Source organism: Chenopodium quinoa, unplaced genomic scaffold (assembly GCF_001683475.1).
Source record: "Chenopodium quinoa cultivar QQ74 unplaced genomic scaffold, ASM168347v1, whole genome shotgun sequence".
In the NCBI taxonomy this organism is placed as follows: domain Eukaryota; kingdom Viridiplantae; phylum Streptophyta; class Magnoliopsida; order Caryophyllales; family Amaranthaceae; genus Chenopodium; species Chenopodium quinoa.
This window is the reverse complement of record NW_018745650.1, coordinates 2,255,968-2,273,152: the sequence shown is the minus strand read 5'-3', so window position 1 is coordinate 2,273,152 and position 17,185 is coordinate 2,255,968. Positions and strand designations below refer to the sequence as shown.

General features: G+C 32.2%; 1 protein-coding gene and 1 long non-coding RNA gene across 3 annotated transcripts; both read right to left on the bottom strand.

Annotated features, from left to right (window-relative positions):
• Window positions 1–227: 227 nt before the first annotated feature.
• LOC110716974 lies at window positions 228–3,476 on the bottom strand. 2 transcript variants are annotated; one of them, XR_002510646.1, is made up of 3 exons: window positions 3,189–3,476; window positions 2,975–3,052; window positions 228–818 (listed from the first exon to the last, which is right to left on the bottom strand). It is a non-coding gene; the product is annotated as an uncharacterized LOC110716974 (long non-coding RNA). The 2 variants fall into 2 exon arrangements; XR_002510647.1 differs by having other exon boundaries at window positions 228–591.
• Window positions 3,477–11,275: 7,799 nt separating this feature from the next.
• Window positions 11,276–15,528, bottom strand: LOC110716904 (protein FAR1-RELATED SEQUENCE 5-like). Its single transcript, XM_021895557.1, has 6 exons — window positions 14,926–15,528; window positions 13,722–13,987; window positions 13,295–13,516; window positions 12,065–12,483; window positions 11,846–11,956; window positions 11,276–11,619 (listed from the first exon to the last, which is right to left on the bottom strand). The coding sequence occupies exons 1-6, from the start codon at window positions 15,526–15,528 to the stop codon at window positions 11,276–11,278; spliced, it is 1,965 nt and encodes a 654-aa protein (XP_021751249.1).
• Window positions 15,529–17,185: the final 1,657 nt, after the last annotated feature.

Here is a 17,185-nt window from a genome sequence, read left to right as displayed (position 1 = left end):
TATATGCTTAATAACCCATCAAGTTTGCAAGATACATTTAGTTGATCGATCAACTCCAACACAATTGTAGGCTTGCAGCTTCTCTCCATATTAGCCACGTCCCTTGCTTCCTGCCACACCCAAAAACTGCTAAGTAGTTTTGTAGATTCGGTAAGGACATATGTTTCCTGCTCTCACCAGTGAGTTCAGCATATAAAGTATCATTCAAGTCAGACTTTTCTACATGATTGTCACAAAGAAGAATGGTCGTCTTCCTTCCCAATAGCACTATAAGAATTAATTCCTATATTGAAGTCATGAGTATGACTCTTTTTGCTAAAAAATAAACAAGGCCTAGACAACCAATTACCTTTAAGTACATATAATCAAAGCATATTTGATCAATGGGAAATGAATCTTCATATCCCAAAATCAAACAATTGTCCTCTAAATTTAGCATTGACACTATTAAAGTCCTTGAAGATTTGATGCCCAAAAAACGAGATTGTAGGTACAATCTTACAACCTTACTCCTGCAGACCTTCAATTCAACTGATGAATTTCTGAAGCAACCCTTTTGATGAGTCACTTAAATTAACAGAAGACAAAAGCCTAACAAACAACGAAATAGTATCAGCATCAGCATTAAATCTTTTGCTAACCATAATGTCACGATAGTATAGTGCGTTTGACAAGCCATTATTGAGAATATATCCTTGGATGATCATATTATAGGTACAACCATGGGGGGGGGGGGGGGGGGGGGGCAACCATCTTCGTCCATTTTGCTAAATAATTGAGCAACTTCACTCATGAGCCCTTTCCTGCAGAAGCCTTTCCTGCAAGCCCTTTAACACAAGATTAGAGAAGATTTTTTGCTGGATCTTCAAGTTGTCCGGCCTCACACAAGCATGACATAGAAATTGAGGAAGAAATTAAGATATCATAATTTTAGTCTTTTAATTTACTTTAAAATATAATTGATTTACTTTTACTTAGTTTCTATCTACATTTGAAATTGATAAAATAATAGGATTCATTAGGGCATTTTGTCAAATAGTTAGTATTAGAGCTGGGCTTGGGCCGTGCTGGCCCGCAGGCGACACGGGCACGGCACGACATTGGCCCGGCCCAACACAAGCCCGTCAGCGGCATGGCACGATGACCGAACAGTGGGCCGCAGGCCGTGCCGCGAACAAAGTTTGGAAATTTCGGCACGAGCACGACACGAGCCCGCAGGCGACACGCCAATTCGGCCCGTGGCACGGTTAAAACGACCACTTTGCAACATTAATATGCGCCAACATACAGCTATAAAACGGCTAGTTTTTTTCATTTCTACCGGCTAGTTTATATTCCTAACGGCTGCTTAATCTAATTCCCTATCAATACATCACTTCATCATCCAATTTTTTCCACAATTCATTCATCAACTCATCTATTCTCTTATTATATGTGATTAGGGGATTTTTTCCCGCCACGTAGACCAATGAAACCCTGCCACGTGTCATCCACGTGGACCAACCAGAGGCCGCTACGTGTCACTTCGTGAAAGGTCCAAGGTGGACCAATCAAACCACGACACGTGGCAGGCAGATTGCCAGGGTAAATGGCCTTTAAGGGCCCAAATACCTAGGCAGCCCAGTCAGTCCTAGGTTTCAGAAAACCTAGTACGGGGCCCGCATTTCAAAGACCTAGTAAAAGGGAGATGTTCCCTCTGAGAAACATGATTCAGAAATCATTAAACACACGTGTACATTACTTGCTGAGCATTAACTCCAACTTAATTGCGCTACTTGAGAGCTAAGGCTCGGATTCCGAGACTGTCTCAGACAATCGGATGATCACTCAACTTTCGAGAGGAGCCTGATCCCCTTTACTTTTCGCATCTTTACTTCCGTAACACGTTCTAACTTGATTGTCGGAGGCGGAACTCCCATTCACAGGAGTCTCCGTTGTTTTGCATGTACAGGTCAGTCTTGGTGTTGTAACTCTCCCGGAGGACATCCAAAAAACCCCGAAACAATATGCATTGTTGCTCTTTGCTAAATAATAATGTATATTAATAAAAAAATTAAAAATAAATAAAAATTAATTATAATAATAAAAATAACATAAATAATAATAAAGAACTATAATAATAAAATAAGAATAATAAAAAGAACTATAGTAATTTAATAATAAAAAAACATAAACATAAATTAATAAAATTATTTAAATAATATATCGATTTAATAAATAAAAAATAAAATAAAAAATTATAGGATGTCCGGTGCCCGGCACGGCACGCCTGGGCCTTGTTGTGCCGTGGGCTGGGGTGTGCCAATTGGTGGCCCGACACGACACAGCCCGCCAAGATCCAGGCACAGCACGGCACGACTCACCACCAGGCACGGCCCGCGACGGCTCAACACGGCACGGCACGATGCCCAGCTCTAGTTAGGGTGCATTCACTTGATTTTGCTTAAATTTCGATGAAAGCACAAATCAGTGAAATACAAATACCAAAATTCGGGAATTGAATAACAGCGAATTCGCCAAAATTTCACATACTCCATGAAAGTACCACATACTCCAAAAATTCACTAAAAGTACCAAGCAATTGGAACAAATCCATATACTTCGTAGTTTCACTACTATCTACAATGAAACCTTGAAACCACCATCCAATAAAAAATGTCAATACTCATATCACGACACCAATGCAAGTTAATTTCCTTCAACCTTTAACAATTATATACCACACTTTACACTCGCGTTATTTTGAAGTAAATCCAACAAGTATACTACGTTGTTGCATTTTGTCAAACATTTGGTGAGCATCAAAATATCTATTATACTTATAGAGAAATATAGTTTACTTTTGCACAATTTTAATTTACTATAACACATTTTAATCTAATTGAATTGCAATTTGATTTAAAATTAAAGAAAACCAGAAATAGTAAAATTGAAATTAAATTCTGCTATTTTAAAAAAAGACAAAACATCTTACCTCAAAAGCTGCTTCAATGGAGTATCAAAAGCTCGTAAAAGGTCGAAATCCGCTTTAATGGAGAATACATATCATTAGCTTCAATAAAGCAAACCAAATTGTAAACGAAGTTGCAAATGAATGCTCCAAATTGATAGGATATATGATCCGATAATCGTAGAAAAAAAAAAATTAAACCCTAAAAAACGATTTATACCAAATTTACAATAATTACCTCTATAGTTGAGAAATTTTGCAATAAACTCAGCAAATTATTGAAGAAATGTGTATATTGTAGCAAAATTCTTCACTTTTGAGCTGATGATTAAGGTCAGAAAGCTTGAAAAACGCTCGAGGAGAGAGAAAATGTTGTCAGCGAGAAAGAGGAGAGAGAAACGCAGGTTTTTGTTTTTTTTGGCTAAATGTGTTTAATTTTCTGATTTAATACAAAATCAATCACAGCCGTCCACTTTGTTTTAATCTAACAGTTGAAATGAGTTCCTAGTTCTCATTATAACTTACTTCTATATATATATATATATATATATATATATATATATATATATATAGGGGAGGATCATGTGAGAACCAAGCCTTATATGAGAACCAAGTTAAAATGAGAACCAATCTTATGCCATTAAAAATTATGAAACTAACGGCTGAGATTAGACATATGCACATGTATACCCATTGTGCATTTATTGAGACAATGATCATTTTTCCCTCGAAAATTTAAAACTGCAATTTTAATGTCTAATCAAAACTGACGATTGGTTTGCTTCCCTTACACACCGATTATTCTTACAAATTTACATCATTTCAAAAACCAATTATCTTACTTCAATTGTGTTCGCGCCCATAACTTCCATTGGGAAAAAAACGGAAGTAACTGCTACATTGTTCTATAAAAACCCCAAAAACTACCCAAAAATACCCATTCTCGATTTTGTTAGCAAAATGAAAGAACAAACGCAGAAAAAGGACTACCGAAGCAAGGAGAGTTTCAAGAAATTTCAGTAAGTTTTTTATAATTCAGTAAATTATGATGAAAATAAGATAATGTAAACAGTTAGGGTTTTAAATTTTCAAAATGCTTGGTTTTTAACAGAGAAAGGTTGCGAACAGAGTTGGATGGAGTGGCGGGGGAAAACCCTACGGAGGAGGCCGGCGTTCCCGCTGCAGCCGAACAAGCGACGGAAAACGTACAACCACCAACGACGGAAGCTCAATTGACAAAGTAATGTTTCCAATTTTATTGCTAATGTCGCGCGAATTATACTTAGGGTTTCAAAAATTATATAGATTGTGTTTTGGCATTTCAAATTACTGCAACTAGGGAGGAGGCCGGCGTTCCCGCTGCAGCCGAACAAGCGACGGAAAACGTACAACCACCAACGGCGGAAGCTCAATTGACAAAGTAATGTTTCCAATTTTATTGTTAATGTCGCGCGAATTATACTTAGGGTTTCAAAAATTATATAGATTGTGTTTTGGCATTTTTCAAATTACTGCAACTAGGGATTTAAAATTAGTATCAAATTAAATTTGTTCCATAATTTTGTTATAGTGTTTCTGTATTTGGAATTATTGTAACGGAAAAATGAACCATTGTTTCTGAACGTTGTTATGTTTTGAATTATAAGAGTAATTTTGATTTGTTCCATAAGTTGTTGTTATTGTTTCAAAATTAAATAAACTAATGTCACAGTCAATTGTGTTGTTAAAATGTAGATTAATTGTAATTTAATGATGTTTCATAAAATATATAAAGTGTTATAATTGTTCAAATCAATGTTTCATTTATTATATTGCTTGTTTCATATAGTTTGGTCCTTTATGAACTAGATGTAGTAATATGGTTTCGTTTTGTTTGTAAGATGGTTCATATTTTCATATCAATGATTCATATATTATATTGCTTGTTTCATATAGTTGGGTTCTTTATGAACTAAATGTAGTGATATGCGTTCGTTTTGTTTGTTAGATGTCTCAATTGTTTCAGATTAATGTTTCATATATTATATTGCTTGTTTCATATAGTTGGGTTCCATATGAACTAGGTGTAGTGATATGTTATACATTATGTTTCAAAAAATCACACCATATGTTTCATTTATTTATGTATATGTTCCAAACAATTGTGTTGTCAACGTTCTGTTAAAATGTAGTTGAATTGTTTTTTAATGATGATTCATAAAATATGTAAATTGTTTCAGTTTTTCATATAAATGTTTCATATAATATATAAATTAATTCAGTTTTCCATTTTCCGGAATAATAACAATTCTGTTTCATTTTTTACTAATTATGTTCCATAAAATACATGTATTGTTTCATATACTAATTACATTGTTTCATGCATTAAATCTATTTTGTTTCATATTTTATATTAGGGTCGCTGATAAGGAAAAAGTGGTACCCGTGCCAAAAAAAAGGAAGCAAATGTACAGTCTGCGAAGGGGAAAAAAATCAGACATGTGCAAGAAGACAGTGATGAGGAGGAACAAGTGGCATTTAGACAACGTATTCCACCAGCCAAATTCATGAAACATGTTATTGTAGGACTTCCGGAAGCTCACAAGCAAGTTGTAAGGGATGTAGGCTTTGGGTCCTTCCTACTATTGGACCTGGATTCTAACAAAAACAGTTTTTGTCACGAGCTTGTGGCAAGGTTCAACCCCGACGGAGCCTCCCTTCAATTGCCAAATAGAGAGGAGATAGAAGTCCTCCCGGAAGACGTCCATGTTGTATTTGGTCTTCCAATTGGAGGGAGAGAAATTAAAGACAATAAGTGGATTGAAGAGGATGAAGAATCGCAGGTTTTCCTGCAAAAATGGAGAGATCAATTTGATGATGGAAGTCCAACCAATACCTCATTAATACAGCTGATTGAGACCCAAAAAGATGAAGATGTAACCAATGAATTCATCTGGAATTTCATTGTGGCTGCCATAAATTGTTGTGTACGATCTACATCTCGTTCAACATTAAATTTTAAATTTTTGTATTGCTGTGAGAATGTCTCACAAATTAAGACTTACGACTGGTGTACATACACATTTGAGAATCTGATAAACTCCGTAGCAGAATGGAAGGAAGGAGCTGCATACTTCACAGGACCTCTGCCATTCTTGATGGTAAATATATTGTTTCAGAATCTTAATAAACTGTTTCACTGAATAATTACAATGTTACGAAAATAATCCTTACTGTTACACTGTTAATTTGAGTACTTGCTTTAGTATTAGCTGTTTCATATTTTATGTAAGTTGTTTCATGTTAAATACATAATGTTTCAGTATTAGCAACACAATGTAAGTTGCTTATGTAACTTGTTCAGATACTGGAATTCAGATATTGTTTCAGAATCCTAATAAACTGTTTCACTGAATAACTACAATGTTACTAAAATAATCCTTACTGTTACACTGTTAATTTGAGTACTTGTTTTACTATTAGCTATTTCATATTTTATGTAAGTTGTTTCATAAAGTTGTGCAGATGCTGGAATTCAAATCTGGAATTCAGATATTGTTTCAGAATCTAAATAAACTGTTTCACTGAAGAATTACAATGTTACTAAAATAATCCTTACTGTTACACTGTTAATTTGAGTACTTGCTTTACTATTAGTTGTTTCATATTTTATGTAAGTTGTTTCATGTTAAATATATTATGTTTCTTATAATAAATATGTAGTTTCATAATAAACGTCTGTTGTTACATATTCATATTTAAAATCAACTGTTTCATATTTTTTATTTGTTGTTACATATGATAAACGAACTGGTAGTATTTGTACTTTGATATCTTCTGTCAAAGTACATAACTTGTTTAAAATATGGAAAAATGTTGGTTTAAAATATGAAACAGTTGGCATATAAAATGGAACATCATATATATACCTGATGTTTCATTGTTACTTATGTTGTTTCACATTATATGCCATTTGTTTCATTACATATTACTGTTGTTTCATATACCTGATGTTTCATTGTTACTTATGCTGTTTCACATTATATGTCATTTGTTTCATTACATATTACTGTTGTTTCATATAACTGTTGTTACATATTTAACAGATGGTGTTTCATTTTATTGTGAAACAGAACATACATTTGAAATCACATTTATTATAAAATGAAACACCGTCTGTTAAATATGTAACAACATATATTCAAAATATGTGATATCAAATGTATGTTCTGTTTCATTTTATATGCCTGTTGTTTCAAATTTCAACCAACAGTTTTTCATACTTGCTCAAACAGGTTATGTACTTTGATAGACTGAAGCGTGGTACAGCTCAACCACGAAGGACAATACCCCTAATAGCCGTTTGGAACAAGCAGATGATACAAGAACGAATGAAGGTGGAGAAGAAGAGAGGATTTGGACAAGGTAAAGTCCTCGACAGGTTAACTGCTATAAACACAAATTCTGGTGAAGAAAATCAAGGGCCTTTGTCGTCCTCTGCTCCTGAAGATGTTAAGGTAAAAAAAAAAAAAAAAAACAAAAAAACATGACAATTAATATACATGATGTTTCATTGTTTCATATTAAATATAATTTGTTTCATTACATATTATTGTTGGTTCAAAATAATGTATATGATTTAGATGTATGTTGATTCATTTTATATGCCTATCGTTTCATTTTATATACCTATTGCTTCATACATTTCGGGTGTTTAATGTTTTGTCTACGCTGTTTCATATAATAAATCTGATGTTTCATATTGGCCACATGCTATTGTTGGTTTGTTATAGGGATTTATACTTGATGAATTCAACAACATTTCCAAGGAACTTGCTGGCCATGTCCAGTCAATGTATGCACTAATTGACAAGGCATACAAATTGATTGAGGAGGTGGAGATCCCAGATGAGATGAAGGAGCTCATAAGAAATGTAGGGGGCAAGTACACATCAGTACAGCCCACTATGAGTTCCCAAGGAATCAAGACCCCGGGTTTTCTATCTCAAGATGAGAACTTATTTCATGAGCCAGCGTTTTTATCCGAGCTCAGTGATGTGATGAACAAAGCATGGGCAAATTTTCAGGCCCCACAAGATGAACAACAAGATGAACCCCCCCTGAGAATGTTGTACCCCCACAAGCTACACCCCACAATGATTTCGTTCATGACATTGTTCCATTATCTGAATTCCAGCCAAACTATAATTTATTTGTAGGTTCACAGGCGTTGCCTCCAACACCCCCAGCAAAAGGAAAGTCACCAGAGCAGGAAGAATCTCCAACGGAGCAGCACTTGGAGTCACTCACTGAATCCATCGTTCATAAGATAACAATGCAACATTCTGAGGAGCCAGTGACTGGTTTGCAAAGAGAAAAAAGAATCACACAAAATCTTCCTGTGCACCTTCGATTCCCATTCATGGTGCAGAATGAAAAAATTTCAGCAAAAATTGATGCCCTACAAAGAACAGCCGTCGAATATGCCTTTTGTGCAGGCCCAAAATCGTGAGAATTTCCTGGAATGCTTTGTCTCATATTATATACATATTGTTTCATAGTATATACAATATTATATTGTTTCATATTATATACATATTGTTTCATTAAATTGTTTTCCTGTCCCATCAATTTCAGTGAGCAGCTGTACAATGACGGGATTAACTTCATCAGTAGGGAAGACATTTTAGGACTACAAGGTGACAACTATGTGGTCAACAATATAATAGACTCCTGGGGCCACATCCTTAACATGGCAAACAAAAGAAGGCAACCAGGCGCTATCAACCGTTTTTTCTGCTCCTCTGAATGTTGGGTAATTATGTCTAAAATTATTTTACAGTTTCACTTTTAAGTTCTAATGTTTCATTTATCATATAATTTGTTTCATTAACATATTGTTCCATTTTTCATTACTTTTGTTTCATATTAAATAAAATATATTTCATTGTACATACAATATGTTTCATTGTATACATTGCCAATGTTTCACTATATAGTGTCAATGTTTCATACATCTGATGTTTCATTTTTCATTTACGCTGTTTCATATTATATATCAATTATTTCATTGTATACAGTGCCAATGTTTGACTATATAGTGCCAATGTTTCATACATTTGATGTTTCATTTTTCATTTATGTTGTTTCATATTATATATCAATTGTTTCTTTGTATATAGTGCAAATGTTTCACTATATAGTGCCAATGTTCCACTATATAGTGCCAATGTTTCATTTTTAATATATTATGCTCCGTATAAAATACTTCAGTTTTATAGTATTGATACATTATAATATTCATGATACACTAACAACTACAACAATGATTAATTACCTGGAAAAAAACAGAATATGTTGTGCAATAACAAGTACTTTACGCCAATTACCAAGTTTGCAGAGAGATACAACGCTTTCAAGAGCAGGATGGTGGACGAGATGAATCATTCTAAAATAACTTCTTTTGACAAAGTAGATTTAATTAGATACTAAACTAGTACTGATTCTTAGCATATATATTTGCTTAAAAAGACATACTTAATGTTACATATAACTTACTTATTGTTTCATTATAGGTTTTCTTTCTCGTCCCAGCATTTGAACACTATTATCTGTTCTGTTTCAATTTTTCACGCAAGCAACTGCAAATTATAGACAACAGATTTCTAGAAGAAGGTGTTGAAATGGATGCAAAGTACGGCAATTTCCCAACTACCATGGTAAAAATATGACACTGTTTCACTAAACATCACTGGTATTCCATTTTTTATTTTTTGATGTTTCAATTAGTAGATCTGGTGTTTCATTGTTGATTTCTGGTGTTTCTGATTATATAGATTTTGTTTCAATATATATATATGGTTTCAAATAATACATTTGATGTTCCATTTTTTCATTACTGCTGATTCATATTAAATTAAATAGGTTTCATTGTACATATAATATGTTATTTCATATTCATACATCTGATGTTTCATTTTTCATTTACGCTGTTTCATATTATATATCAATTGTTTCATTGTATATATTTGTTGTGCCATTGTTCCTTGGTACATCTAATTGTTTCATATTACACAGATCAAGGCATTTGCTAAATTTCTAAATGAAAAGAAAGTTGGGAATGGACGGGGAGTGTCTAGATTCAATACCACTATGAAGGAAATGAGATGGAAGAATAATGAGAATTATGATGACTGCGGTGTATACGCTCTCAAACACATGGAAACTTACATGGGGCAGCTAGATGAATGTTGGGATATTGGATTCGACCCAAAAGATGTGAGTTTTTGTGTAATTCTTATATTAATTTATACATAATTTATGGTTCATTGTTTCGGTATTTATTTTGAATTGTTAATATATTTCAGCCTGATATAATGAAGAAGCTGAGGATTGAATATTGTGGGAAAATATTGACAAGCCCTGCAAACGTACTACAAGATGAAGTTATAGCCAAATCAAAGACCTGGGCATTAGAGCAGCTTCGTCATGTTAATCAGTAAACAATGTTTATAATGTTTCCACATTAGTTGTAAGATACATAATTTTTATGCATTGCCTGGATAATTTAGCTAAACATCTTTTTATGTTTCGTATGTAAAGATGTGCATATATTATTGTCAATTGTGAACTATTAATATGACACATTAGAAGTATTAAATGAAACTTTAAATATATAAAATGAAACAACAGCCAGGTAATATGAAACAATGTGATTATAGGTTTAGCTAAACATGTTCTGGATTATTTTCCCATAATTAGAATTAATAAATGAAACTATAAATAGATAAAATGAAACAACGGTAACGTAATATGAAACAATGTGAAACAACATGCATTGTCAACGGTAAGAAATAAATTTAAACCATGCACTGTCACAACTGAACACGATTCCACATGAAACTGACAAGTGTAAGGTTGCTTTTAAACTTTACAATAAATATGTTCCCAAAGCAACAATACCACACCAGTACTTTTAAAAAAAAGATGACTAGTCAAATCAATACACGCTGCCACGACTAGTTAAATCAATACACGCTGCCACATAAAATCAATTTGCACACTTTGTGAAAAATATTATATACTCCGTAACTTTTTTATATAAAACATGCTTACAAAACATGCTAAAACGAATCTTAATGTTTCAGGGAATGTTCCTACTGTTCCCATAAATGAAACAATTGTTACATATATTAGAACTAGTGTTTCTTAAAACTGATGTTTCTCAAAACTGATGTAACATATATTAAAACTTATGCTTCTCAAATGTAACTAATTGTTCCATTACAACAAACATAAAAATGAGTAAAACATTCCCATAAGAAGGAACAACAGCTGCACAAATCATCATGCTTTGTGAGGACAATTCCGAATATCATGATATGCTAGCTCGCCACAGCCACTACATTTCCTCTTCGTTTTCTTTTTAGATTGTTCAACCGCTATTTCTTTGGCACCCTTTAATCTTTTAGACCCACTAGTTCCAGAGCCATCGTGAACACCTGTACCTTTATTCTTCGACACTTTAGGAGGCTGAACAAGTATTTCATCAGGAATGCTACATCCTATTAACATCTCAATATCATGTTCACTAGATCTTACATTCTGAGTATCTTCCAAAGTAACATTTTTTGTCGCTTCAATTTTATTCTTGAACTCTCGAATATTCTTAATAAAGTCCTCCTCATGACCTTTAACCCAACCCACACAAGAAAATATCTCCGACCCACATTTCATTTATAACCACCCGCCTATCATCTTCGGTGTCTAAACAACTTATATCTAACACTGGTTTCTGAGTAGCATTTATTGTCCAACGATCTAAGATATATTGCTTTGGAATGCTTTTTAAATTCTTTGCCTTCCACATCCATATCATATGTCTGCATGGGATTCCTATCCTATAAAACTTCTTACAAGAGCAGGTAGTGTCATGACTAAAGCACTCAAACAAAACTTTAAATTTCCTTCTCCTATTTGCCTCAGTAACAATTGCTACATCAATACCATCTTCCTTCCTCAATTCATCTACACCACAACAATAAAAAGCACTATGAACTTCATCTTGAAATTCATAAAATACAGAAACGGTGTACACCTCAGAACCATGCCTCTCAATCAACAATTATGTCTTACATTGAGGGAATTTCTCCTGTGATTCATTGTCATTCTCTGCCTGACAATGTCTCTGTGCATCCAACGCAGTTTCATACCTCATGAAAAACTCCACAAGAGACACGTGAGGATTTACAACGGATGTAAAAAAATTATTCTCACTCTCTGACCTTGAGGTAGTTCTCATAATACCACCCATAAAGACATCTCTAAAATACGCTGGAATCCACATAGCTCTCATCTCAAACATCAAATTCAACCAATCATGATATTGTAATTTAAACTCAACAAGAACATTGTTCCACTTCTCTTCAAATTCAGGTGCCTCAATTTCTAAATTCCAAACACACTTACTGAGTTCCTTCAAAAATTCAGTATCCTGAATGATATTCCTTCCAACTTTATCAGGCAGCTTTTTCATTATGTGCCACATACAAAATCTGAAGGACATTAATTATGGGACATTAGACCACTATTTTGAAACATTATCTTTTAAAACTGTAACATTATAGTAAAATTCCGGAACATCATCTTGAAGATTTGAAATAATAAAATAAATAATTGGAATAACTAGGCGAATTCTCGTAACAATTGATTAACCTAATGGAACGTCAGAACATAAATTTGAAACAATAAAACACTATATAGGAACAATGCTTTTTAAAAAAAAAAATCAGAATAATAATATTTAACATCATCACAACAGCTGGAAACATCAATCAACTAATATGAAACATCAGACACGGATTTTGAAACAATAGTATTCACAAATGAATCAATGACATTAATTATGGGACATTAGACCACTATTTAGGAACATTAGCTTTTAATACTGTATCATTGTAGTAAAATTCCGGAACATTATCTTGAAGATTTGAAATAATAAAAAAAATAATTGGAATAATTAGGCAAATTCTCGTAACAATTGATTAACCTAATGGAACATCAGAACATAAATTTGAAACAATAAAACACTATTTAGGAACAAGAATTTTTTTTTTTTAACAATAATATTTAACATCATTAATTTGAAACAATAATATGAAACAATAGTATTCACAAATGAATCATTCTAGTTGCAGTACAATAAAATAAATACTAATCTGAACCAATAAATTTGAAATAATAATATTTAACATCATAACAACAGCTGGAAACATGAATAAACTAATATGAAACATCAGACACATATTTTGAAACAATAGTATTCACAAATGAATCATTCTAGTTGCAGTACAATAAAATAAATACTTGTGCTCACATTGTTGGAAAACAGAATTTACAGCAATTTTCATAGCTGGATCTTGATCCGTAATTAAACAATTGGGCTCCCTACCACCCATTGCCTTAACAAATGTTCTAAATAGCCATTCGAAAGAAGCAACATCTTCCTTTGCAATAAAACCAGCAGCAAAAGTGACACATTTCTTGTGGTGATCGACTCCCGTGAATGGACCAAATACCATATTATATCTGGAAAACATGAAACATACGCTGAAATTACGATTCCATATTTATGTCTACTGTTTCGTAATATTATTCCAATGTTCCGAAAATTAAAACAAATGTTACATCAAATTGTAAAACCCAAAAAAAAAATTCAAAAAACTTTAAAAATAACACTATGATACCTGTTGCTTTGGTAGGTTGTATCAAACGAGAGCATATCACCAAATACGGCATAATTTCTCCGGCAAATAGGATCTGCCCATAAAGCTCTACATAGACAGTCGTCTTCATCCATTCGTAATCAAAAAAATAAGCCGACCACATCAACTTTTTCCTCTTAAAATTATCAACAAACATCTGGGCGTCCGATCCTTCAATATACGCCTTCAAATCTCTATGAAAATTTTTGAAGTCATTCCTACTAGCGCCTATATTCTCATACCCACCAACATATTTCTTCACCATTCTGTATGTCTTGACAGGACCAATATTCACCTGTGGAGACAGAATGTAAAAAGACTAGACTGTTTGAGGACCATGATATATATGGAAACAGATCTAACAGTGCATATTTAATTTTATGAAAAAAAGGCAAAAAAGATTTCAAAGATTCTAAATATAGATGTGAACAAAAAACAATAAGGCACACATTTAATAACAAATAACGGTACACGTTATTCTTGATGGATAGTGCGAAATTCGATGATGACATATTATATTGAAACAAAAATGCACTTTATTGTTCCATATATCTGACCACCTGTTCCAAAAATGCACTTTATTGTTCCATATATCTGACCTACTGTTCCTACGCATTACCCTATCGTTACATTTGTTATAATAACGAAATAATTTTAAACCTTTACAACCAATCGCTCCAACTATGTTTCAATTATACGTAATATTGTTCCATTTATCAAAACCATTGTTCCATACAGTTGTACTTACACCTACTTGAGTATATACATTACAAACAATTGTTCCATCCAAAACAATATATATTTCATATTACAGTACTAATGTTTCATATATGTACACAATTGTTACTTCACATTTAAAATTTAATCATTTTAAACAAAACCATATTCAAATACGATTGTTCCATCCAAAACAATATATATTTCATATTACAGTACCAATGTTTCATATATGTACACAATTGTTACTTCACATTTAAAATTTAATCATTTTAAACAGTTGTTCCATCAAAAACAATATATATTTCATATTACAGTACTAATGTTTCATATATGTACACAATTGTTACTTCACATTTAAAATTTAATCATTTAAACAAAAACCATATTCAAATACGATTGTTCCATCCAAAACAATATATATTTCATATTACAGTACCAATGTTTCATATATGTACACAATTGTTACTTCACATTTAAAATTTAATCATTTTAAACAAAACCATATTCAAATACCTTTGAATTATCAATTATCATTTTCTTATGAAACATTGTCAGCTTTCTTTTGGACTTCTGAAAATGAGAGTTCTCGGATGAATACAAATGATGAGTATGCCCTTTTTCAAAATTAGAAACAATGTAACCTCCATCTTCGCAATACTTTAAAATCATCTTTGCCTTACAACCAACTCGAGTAGACAATCTTCTTTTAACCATAGGAGTATTCGCTTCTTGACAATCATAGTCTTCTTTATCTTGACCAACAACCACTTCTTCAACATTCATATCATCTACAAAATTATCATCTTCTTCCCCGATACTATCAACTTTCTCTGTCACCACATTATTTCGTTTTTCTTTAAACTCAGCTTTATTACATACAATAATTTGAAAAGAAATAATACCATTTTTTCTTTTTTTGACCGTCGACTTTCTAGTAATAAATCCTACAACAGCTGCGTAGGACTCATAAAAACGCAAACCTTCATCAAGTTTTGAAAATTTCATACCTATAGTTGGTCTAATTTCACTATCACAACATGGAATCCATATCTTCGTTCCACCAGGGGTAAAAGCATGAAGAACATTAGACGTACCAAATTCAACAGACAAATCCATGCTTAATATAACTACAGAAAAAAATTGAGCTCTAACCTTTAATAATGTATTCCAATGGCTGAGATAACGTCTTCCAATGACTGACCCATAATGTATTCCAATGGAATACAACGTCTTCCAATGCACAAAAATAAAAAAAAATAAAAAAATTACAAATAATCATTACCTTTTCAAGCTGGCCCACGTGAATTCCCACTATAGTTACTAATAAATCTGAACCATTCATCTAATAACAATGAATGGTCTTAGATTGGTTCTCATTTTATATTGGTTCTCACCTAAGCCATGGGTTCTCACATGATCCCATATATATATATATATATATATATATATATATATATATATATATATATATATATATATATATATATATATATATATTCGGGTTAAATTCAATTTGATTTATACTTGATTTCATAACATCAAACTTTTAAATTTTCTTTATTTTTTTAAATATTTTTATTATTTTGACTTATGCACATTTAGAAACTCATTTTGACATAATTTATTTACTATTATAAAATAAAAAAATGTTATCATGTAATATATCATCAGATTAGTTACAACTTATTACAAGGTCTATTCTCATAATTTTATTTTTTTATTTTTTTATTATTAATTTTTTTTTTTATTACAGTTCTACTACTCTCTTCTTTTGTTTTAATATTTACATCAATTTGACTTATGCACAGTTCATATGCTCTCTTTGACATAATTTTTTTTTACTATTATAAATTGAATAAATGTTGTTATGTAATACATCATTGGATTAGTTACACTACGGTCAAAGTTATGTTTCAGCAAATTTGCTGGTGAAAGTGATGAAAATATTAAAAAATAAAGGTAGTAATAGACAATTAAAGAATTTAAAGCTATTAATGGTCAAATTACGTATCGACAAATGTGTTTGTCAAAGTGATGCAAATATTAAAATAAACGTATGGAGCAATTTTTACTTATTAATAATAAATGATACAAGTAATTGAAATAATACATTAATAAGTGTGAAATGAACAGTGTTAAAAATAAAACAATGAAAATATATATTGAGAAATACTTAAGATTATTATATAAAAAAAATTAAAAATAAAATATTATATGAACAGAAGGTGAAAAAATAATCTGGAATCCTATAAAATTGTTATGTGTTTGGCAGGGAAAAATTAAATCATAACAGGAATAACATAGGCACTTTAAGGCTATAAGCACGGGTTGCATATGTTAATTTCAAAAATCTCGCTCGAAATTCGTAGGAAGTAACATGTGTCATTCATGGTATTTGTTTTAATTTAACATATAAACACTAGCCCTATAAAGCTATAAGCACAGGTTGCATGTGTTAATTTGAAAAATTCAATAGTTCACCTTAATCGACACATAAGAGTATATAATATTGCAAAAATTGTTCATGTATTATCAGATGCACTACCCAACGACCCAAACCCAAACCTTGAAGCTAGTGTTTATCTATCATAATAAAAGCTAGTGATCAAAATCAGCTTCAAGTTAATGGAGGGTAAAAGAGATTACAGTAATACCGTTTTCGTTTTGCTAAGGAGGGTGTACAAAATGAGGAGGATTTATGCAGAAATAATGTTCGTCCCAGTACGTACACGTTGCTCATTTTTAAGAGTCTAGATAAACATCTTTCCTGTTA